The sequence below is a fragment of the Gallinula chloropus genome (assembly GCF_964237585.1).
Source record: "Gallinula chloropus genome assembly, chromosome: 1".
Taxonomy (NCBI): Eukaryota; Metazoa; Chordata; class Aves; order Gruiformes; family Rallidae; genus Gallinula; species Gallinula chloropus.
Genome location: NC_140085.1, coordinates 29,746,128 through 29,755,518, shown reverse-complemented (window position 1 = coordinate 29,755,518; position 9,391 = coordinate 29,746,128). Strand labels below are relative to the sequence as shown.

At 41.1% G+C, this 9,391-nt stretch overlaps 1 protein-coding gene across 1 annotated transcript; it reads right to left on the bottom strand.

Moving 5' to 3' along the window:
* Nucleotides 1-3,228: 3,228 nt before the first annotated feature.
* IFNG (interferon gamma) lies at nucleotides 3,229-6,721 on the bottom strand (the record flags this gene model as incomplete). The annotated part of the gene is made up of 4 exons (XM_084279126.1): nucleotides 3,229-3,357; nucleotides 4,046-4,225; nucleotides 4,562-4,630; nucleotides 6,599-6,721. The coding sequence occupies 4 exons, from the start codon at nucleotides 6,719-6,721 to the stop codon at nucleotides 3,229-3,231; spliced, it is 501 nt and encodes a 166-aa protein (XP_084135252.1).
* Between the last annotated feature and the right edge of the window lie 2,670 nt (nucleotides 6,722-9,391).

Genomic DNA, 9,391 nt, shown 5'->3' with positions numbered 1-9,391 from the left:
CTCTCCTCTCCTCTCCTCTCCTCTCCTCTCCTCTCACCGCCTTCTTTTCTCTTTCTTGTTTTTCCTTTTCTTTCTTTATTTTCTTCGGTTTTTGTTTGCTTGTTTTGGGAGGACTTTTTGGTTGGTTTTGTTGTGGGTTTTTTTTGTAGTAAAAGTTGCTGCATCTGGATTTGCTTCCCTGGGGGACATCTAGTCTCTTTTACGTAATACTTCATGAAAGAGCATGTGCACTGAAGGATAAATTGCCTATGTTAAATGCATACTGAGTCCAGGAACAGGAGAAATCCCACGGCATTATTTCACTTGTATCTCACAAATATGCACATCTTTGTGGTGAGTACAAACAAGAACAGCTGTTTCCTTCAAAATCAATTCAAGTTTCCAGGATTACTGAGTCACTTTGTTATGACTTTAACATGAGGATATGAACGAAGGTATCTTGGGAGCAGGAAAGGCTGCAACATGGTATCCCTGGAGGTGTTCAAAAAACTGGTAGACAAGGCACTTCAGGAGATGGTTTAGTGGTTACAGTGGTGTAGGGCTGATGGTTGGTCTTGATGACCTTGAAGGTCTTTTCCAACCTTGATGATTCGATGATTCTAATTACAAATAAGCTATTAGAACTGAACTTTAAGGTCAGTGGGCTGTTATTTCTGGAATTTGCTGACTGTGGTGTTTTGACCCTGGATGGAGGCCAGACACCCACTAAGGCCGCTCTGTATCTCCCATTTTCATTTGGACATGGGAGAAAATATATATTGAGAGGCTTAGGAGTCAAGATAAGGCCAGGGAGAGATCATTCCGCAGTGAGTGTCATGGGCAAAACAGACTCAACACAGAATAAAGGAAAGAAAACTGTCTAATTTATTACACTACATTACACACGCAGAGTGAAACCAGAGTCAGATAATAAGAAGTGCGACCACATCTTAAAGCACCTCCCTCACCCCTCCCTTCTTAGCAGACTTCACTTTAGTCATGATTTCGCTCCCTTCTTCCCCCGCACTGTGGCACGGGGAGGGGCAGGGAATGGGGGAAATGGGGGATTTGGTCAGTTCCCCACGAGTTTTTTTTCATTCTTAGCCAGGGAGGCATTCCTCACACTCTTCCCCTGCTCCAGTGTGGGGTCCCACCCACAGGAGACAGTCCTTCATGAACTTCCCCAAGGTGAGTCCTTTCCCACAGGGCTTCAGCTCTTCAACAGCTGCTCCAGCGTGGGTCATTTCTATGGGGCGCAGTCATAAATCACAGAATGTCTCTCAGACTCTCAGACTCAGACTGCTCCAGCCTGGTCCCCAACAGGGTCACAAGCTCCCTCCAGCAAACCTGCTCCGGAGTGGATCTCTCTCTTTGTGTCTCTATCTCTCTCCACCAGCTGGAAGTGCTGGCAGTGGCTTGGTCCAATGTGGGTAACAGCGCCTTCTCTATGTCTCCACCTGCTCCAGTGTGGAGCCTCTCACCATGGACTGCAGGTGGGGACTCAAGCCTTTTCCATGGGCTGTGGGGGTTTCTCCACGGGTTGCAGGGGCATCTTTCTCTCTGGCACCTGGGACACGTCCTCCCCCAACTTCACTGGCCTTGGTGCCTGCAGAGTTTCTTACATATTCGCACTCTCTTCTCTGGTGGCAAAAAGCAGCTGCTTGTGGGTTTGTTTTTTTCTCCTAAATGTGATTCCCAGAGGCACTGTGACCATCGTTGATGGGCTTGGCCTTGGTCAGCAGCAACTCTTGGCCTTGAGCTGGCTGGTGTTTGCTCTGTTGGGCCTGCAAAGAGCTTCTGGCTGCTTCTCGCAGTGGCCACCCCGGCAGTCCCCCTCCTCCACCAGAACCCAGCCATGCAAAACTACAACACTGACGCAGCCAAAGTTCAGGGGAGAGTTAGAAGTCCCATGATGGAAGGCATCCCAAGGAAAATCTGCCCTATTCCCCATCAGCCCAACCAGTCTGGCCTCAGTTAATTTCCTTGGAAAACCCCAAATTCAGGGAATTTGGAAGTCACATCAACTCCTCTGCTCAAATCTAAGCCTCTGAGACCTGACCAAGGCCTGAACAGCCCCTTACATCCAGCCTGTAGTACTCACAGAGAGTCCAGCAGATGGCCTGACCTCAATCTAGGTTCCATAACTGGGACTCACAGAGAAATTTGGAAATGTCTCAGTTTAAATCAGAGTAGCAAGAAATTTCATACAATCAGTGCCTTCTTATGAGCAAAATTATGTTTCCTCATCCAAATACAAATAGAATCTTTTAGGCCCTTCTGCCAGATTTCTTCAAAACCATTATCCATTCCCAAATGTTGGACAGGCAGGAGAAAATAAAATACGTTTTTATGTATCTGGGCAGGGCCATCCTTTGTGACAACATAGAGCAAGATTAGCGTTCTACATTTCACAGAGATTCTGGTGAAAAAATGTGCAAGCACTCTATTTATTTATTTGGGTTTTATTTAATATAAAATTTTCAGAGTTTCCATTGAGAAATTCAAAGTTTTAAATAATGTTCTGGTACAAAAATACAGTCCTTGATATAAAAACTTCCATACTACTACTTCCAAATAAATAATATTACATCAGACACATTTAAATGATTCAGTAAAAAAAAAAAATACAAAACTTCTCAAAACTTGAGGCTAAATCAGTGCAATAGAGTTAATCATGTTTCCTGGAATTCCTAAGTAGCCCAGTCTCCTGGTAACTTCAGTGCATAACAATAATTACCAGCAATTAATCACCAATCCCCTACTTCAGAAAAGTGCTTCAGCATTTGCTTATCTCTAAGCATGTCTATTTGCTTGATTTGGATTTAGATATGCTTAGAAGTAAACAAATATGTGTTTTCCTGAGTACAGAAAGTTCTACGAATTGATGCTTGTATTTCCATGCTAAACAGAGGAATGTTAAGACTAATCTTAGAGTATCCCTCTCCCAAGACAGCACCAGATGGAGAGCTGGGTACCATATCATGTCATTTCAGGATTTCCATATGGAAACTGGGTAAACATTGCTTCGTTCTGTATTTTCAGTTCAACAAACATAAAACAGATAGACAGAGTTTTAAGATAACGTCATTACTTATATAATAGTAGGAGGTATAAATACTTTGATTGATCTTTCTTTATAAATAATTATTTAAAAAACTTAAATATTAATAAATAAATTTATAAAAACTCAATAAAAAATCAAATAAAAATGTGCATAACAAAATTTGCACAATAACTCAGTACAAAAGGTTACATGCATCTGCATTTCCTCTGAGACTGACTCCTTTTCCTTTTGAGAGAAGTTGGAGGATCCACCAGCTTTTTTAAGACAATGAACAGCTCATTCACAGCTTTGCGTTGAATTTTCAAGTCACTCATCTGTTACAAGTAAGAAACAAATGGAATGGTCATGCCAAGAGCTATAATTATTTACTGATCACATCCTACAAGCTACACTGCTACTGGGCTAAACCAGATGGGTATCTGTAATTTCCAACTACTCTACTACCTAGTTCCTATAACAATGACCCACTTCATCACAAATTTTTGTTTTCCACTTTCTGTGCTACATTGCAGCATGGCACAGACCAGCCATATTCTGTGCAACAGAGCTACTCATTAGTTATTACGGTGATATACATGCTACCCACAAGCAGCTAACTCCACTGGGGTGCTGGCTGTGGACCTCTGCAGAGGTCAGGGGTTTGTGCCAAGGGCCTCCAAAGCCCACGGAGCCACGCTCTAACGGGGCGCAATTTTCCCATCTAATTTCAAAACCACTGAGAGCTGTATCAGTGGCAGCTCCAGTGGGCAGATGATGCAGCAGCACTGCTGGCACCTCTGTGGCAGACTCCAGCAAGATTTGAGGAAGGCAGCCCCCGCACTGACACCCCACGCCACAGACCCGCGGCAGCCCCTGCAGCTGGAAACAGTAAGTTTTCCAGTATGAACTGAGCTAAACGGGGGGGTTACCAGATGGGTTACTGAAGCATTATTGACTTGAGTCACACTCAAATCTCAACTGGAAAATATAGTGTCATGAGCCTTGGAGGCAAAGGAAGCTTACCTGAAGCTTTGCTAGGTCCATGAGGTCTTTCATCTTACTGGAGCCGTCAGGAAGGCTGTTTTTCAGAGTATAGAGCTCCTCAGATATATGCCTGACATGGTCCTTCGACTTGTCAGCCTTTTCAAGTATTTCCAAGTACATGGAAACAATCTGGCTCAGGATTATCCTTTTTTCATTTCTCTGTTGAAAAACAGTCAGAAAGGTCGGTCTGTGACAGCCCATCGGCAGGAAAATGAACAAAGATAAACTACAGCACATAGGGGTTCCCACTGCTGCTTGAAACAGGATGGTAAAGATGCTGTACCTCCAGATCAATTCACGGTGCAGTATAAAGCACCTTGATCCATATGGGAAGCATTTTTATAGAGATTTTTATCTCATTTCCAAGCTACCGAAGCAGCCTTTGCTCTTCTTTTCTACTACCCCAGATGGTTACACTGACCCTGGGAGTTGCTTTGTACCAAAAGTGCCCTGCAAAGTGCCTCAGATGCTTTCTCATATCCGATTCTGACTCACCTCTGTCCAGTTTGTCAGTTTTTCTGTAAAAATAGGTCCGCCATCAGCTACATCTGAATGACTTGAGTTCTGCAACAAAGAATAAACATATATGTTATAAACAACACTTACCACAAGACAAATTTGTGTTGTCTATTCAAATAAGCAGTAAAAACCAGAGAGAGGTGATTTTTGCACTGCTGGACTATAGCTATGACAATGCTTTCACTTCTCTAAGCACCAAAATGCATTGGATGACTGCCTAGTACCAGAAGCAGCATTACTCTGCCGTTCAATGTCTTCTCATGCTATAACTCTGTCTCATCTGAATTGAGAAATTTAGCAGCATCTATTTTACCAAAATCTCCTTGCAAGTTTTGGTATTAACAGCCAAAACTTGAACTTCCTAAGCATAGCAACTGGCTAGAAATTTGTCAGATCTGATATTGGCACATTTTTTGGTAAGGAAAAGACCACCAGTGTGTAGTCTGTGGCCTGGAATTGGTCCAGCCTTAGTAAAAACTAATAAGGAACAACAACAAATTAAGTTTACTATAAAACTACTGTTTGTAGGACTGAAGAACAGCTCAGTATCCCACAGTCAGGCATGGGGATATAGAAGGTTAGTGGGCTACCGAGAGGCTCACAGGGTTGAATTTTAACCATCAGATGTTAGCCACACACTGTGACAGATTCTAGGAAACAAAGAGCAATACAATTCTCCTACCAAGGAAAGGTAAACTGAATCATTTCCTCTACTATGTCTTTTTTTTTTTCTTTTTGTATACAACAGTCACTATTTCCTTTTTTGCCTGCTTGGTAATTTAAATACAGTGAGTGCAAAGGGAAAACTTGCAGGCTGACAGAAACCTTGCAGCCTGATTGGCTCCCCATGCTGAGCACATTGTCAAACATTGTTTTGCTATTCTTTTGAAAGGTGAAGAACACCTCCTGTGAACCGGAGTTTTTAATGTCAGTGCAAGAACCTCAACAGGGCTCAGGATCTCTCTGGCAGAGTTACACATATTCCAGTGAGAATCTCTATGATCTATGCTAACAGCAAATTTAAGATAGGATGCTAATTTTACAGCCTGTTTTCTATCAATCTTCAGACACTGAAGTATCACACTAGGCTTCTTTGTATGATACTTCAGGGTGATTCTTTGATTATTAAACTTCAACTGCACAAATTTTGAAATTTATGCACAAAATTTTGACAAAATCAGAGCTGCATATAGGAGATGACTCTTGCAGTTGCTTTCATACATTTAAGGAACAAACCCAAAATTTATTGAGAATCAAAGTTGTTAATTAGAAGTGACTATTGTAGTTCTCATATCTCTATGACTAAAGTTCTCAGTTAACTGTGCATTATAGATGAGTATAGGTGAATTAAAACTGCAGTTATCAAATTATCAAAATTCTTTCTGAAAAAAAGCATCACCATGCCAGATAACATTCCCATGAAAGATCGTAGTTACACATACGGAACCAGAATGCCTGAAGGATGCAAAAGAGTAATCAATAGGAACCACCTTTGGGCAGCACACTACTACGGCTACTGTGAAGTACCAGATGCATTTGTTAAAGCAAAAGGTCTTTTCCACTTTGTTTATATGCTAACTAATACTAAATCCCCTATTGACATTACTAACCTGAAACTAAAAAAAGTGTCAGTAAATTGCATCTGAGTCAAGATTCATCATTCATCACAAACTGAATTAAGATTTCTTGTTATGAAACATTCCATGTAATCAAAGACTGAATGGAGCTAGGAGAAGCTCTTGTGAAAGGAACTCTGCCCCTGAAATAAATATAAACTACTTCCCAAACTATGTCTGTTGAAAAGCTGAATCACATTAGGGGAAGAAGTTAGCAAAACCAAAGAAATTGTCCATATTCTTGTTTGAAAAAAAAGGTATAACAAAAACTTTGTTCTGTGGTTACCCTCTATTGGTACACATTGAGTATGTCAAGCATTGCTCAAGTCTGTATTATTTAGAAACAGAACAACACAAACAGGAGGAGAAGAGAAATGCAGTAGAAGACCATACTTACAAAGTCAGCTTTAAGTTGGTCTATATCATTTTGAAGTTGATTAAGATTTAAGCTGTTTCCAAAATGTCCAAAATAAATCATGATGATAGACAGAACAAACAATCTGTAGGTCTGGCGAGTCATTTTCTTGATGATGGTTCAGTTAAAATGCTCAGATAAATTCTAGTGGATATCAGTTCTAAGAGCACTGAGCTTCAACTTCTAACAGTTAAATCTTCTATTAGAAGAAAGTAGACGAATGAACTTCATCTGCCTGCCAGTGGTATTTATACCTGGTCTTGAAATTTTTTATTTCGTCATCACAGGCTGTGTATATTTAGACAAGATAGTGTTAGATAAGAACCCTTCGGTTTTGGCTAATCAAGGGAATCCCTCGAAAGCATCTTTCTTACACCGTGGTCCTGGAAAATTTTTCAGTGGTTCGTCAATGGGTAACATTTACGTGGCAAATTCTGAAGTTTCTTTTACACATGGTTGGGGAAAAGGGGGAAATTATGATACTGATTAAGGAGTATGCATTATGGCTCAAGGATATTCTTACACACTACCTGAAAGAGTCATATCGTGTGTTTAAAGGGTCAGTGTAACAGTCAACCCATTTCTGGTGTTCTTTTAAAGTAACCACTGAGATTGCCCTAGCATTCTTCACAGTCACTTAGAAATCTAAACGTTCTTCCTACTGCTTTTCTTTCGTGAAATACTATTTGCATTTTTTCTATGGTCTGAAGTGAATTTCTGCTGCCTTCTCATTTTTCACCTCCAAATGACTCAGGGAAAATAACATCCAGTATGGATGCAATGATGCATCATCATATTAGATTCCTCTATGGTTGTCAACTATCTGCAATAGCAGAGTATTTAGTAGTCAAGACACTAATTTCTGCTTGGCAATAATTAAATTTCCCCAAGATTTCTACTTATGTGTGTAAATACAGAAGCAGAATGATATGGACAAAAAAAAAAGAGCACAGTTGAAGAAGAAAAACAGGAGGGTCTCCAGGGGTATGCAGACCCCTGAAACATCTCTATTCAGGGTAGCTGGGAAAAATATTTTCATATATGAACTGACCTCTGCTTGATGCATATCAAGGGGAAAGAGCTTATTGTGAAAAGTCTTATCAACAAATCTGAGTAATTTTAGGTTGTAGTAGATGAATGAATGCATGGTAAGCAGGAGCCTACAAGAAAAGAGAAGTAGTCCATAGGGAAAAAGAAAAGAAAGGATCAGGAAGAGGGCACTTGTGAGCTCAGTTCACACAGGTTGCAGCAGAGGATGTCTGTAGCTCATCAGACACAGATGAGAATTAAGCTGCCCCCCGGGAGGTATGATTTGAGCTCTCCAGCACAGACCTGGATGGCTCTTTATGTGTTTCTTGCAAGAAGCTGGCCCCTTCCCCAGCAGCACCTCCTATCTCAGCAAATGACCATTAATGCTATTAAATATTTTTCACCTTCAGCTTGAAAGAGGACCTCCATCTGTGGAACAGATCTAGTCTGCTACTATCATTGCAGAGAATTGCCATTTTGCAGAGAAATTATCCTTATATCATCAGCAACCACAGCCCTAAAATCTGCATGCTACAGTTCCTTGGGAACAGCATCAAAAACAAATGGCATACATCTCACAACAGGTGCTGTACTGCATGAAAATCAAGTCTTTAACCTGCTTGGGGTAGTAGAATTATGCAATTCCCATCTTAATTTTAGTTTAGAAAATTAGAACTGGTTAAGCAATAACATGATTGCTGCAAGTGCTGACATAGAAGTGAGGTAATAATGCTATTCAAAGAGGCTTAAAAGCACTGTAAAAAAATGCAGTTATCATGCCTGCCCATGGCAGAGGAGTTAGACTGGACAATCTTCAAGGATGCCTTCCAACCCAAACCATTCTGATACTATACCAGGAATTAGAATCACAGAATTACAGAAACATTTAGGTTGGAACCTTAAATAATTGAATCCAGCCAATAACTTAACACTAACAAGTCCACCACTAAATCGTGTTCCTAAGCACCACATCTACATGTTCTTTAAATATCTCCATGGGTGGTGACAAAAGGGAGGTCTCAACAGGGTTCAAAGTGGACTCACAGATGTCAGCACACTGAACAAACCTATTGGTAATGTTGATACACCTGGGTTGCTTTGCAAGGCAAGCATAGTCGAGCGGCACTTTGTGGCACAGCTACAGGGCACTTTATACATACAGGAAAACCAAGCATAGTTTACAAATACGGGAGACCCGTGCTGAGTGAGGCACGTTAATCGGCCATGAGCCTATGGAGAAATTCTTTAGCAAAGTGTTTGTCATGGTTTAGCCCCAGATGGAAACCGAGCACCTCATGACTACTCACCCTCTCCCCACCCCCCAATGGAATGGGGAGGAGAATGGGAAGACAAAGGCAAACCATGTTTTGGGATAAGAACAGTTTACTGGGACAGTAACACTGCCCTCCTCTGCAGAGTACTATTCATCCAGTGACTGCTCTGGTTTAGACTGTCTTGGTAAACCTGTCAGACATGCATCTCACCCACAGCTGGCTGCATCTCTCAGGTGATATCCCTTTGGCCTCCCATTACTACTCAACTTTTAAGAATAACAGATGAAATGTCAGAAAGAAAGGATTTTTCCGACTCACCTTTTCAATATACTGGTTAAAGTTTTGGGGATTTATATGGCTAATTTTATCACTAGATCACCTCACCTTTCAGAGGAAGCCAATGTCAAGCATCCAGTTTTGCAGTTAAGAAAATAAAAGCACAGAGAAAAGAGATGGGTGATTCATAATAATT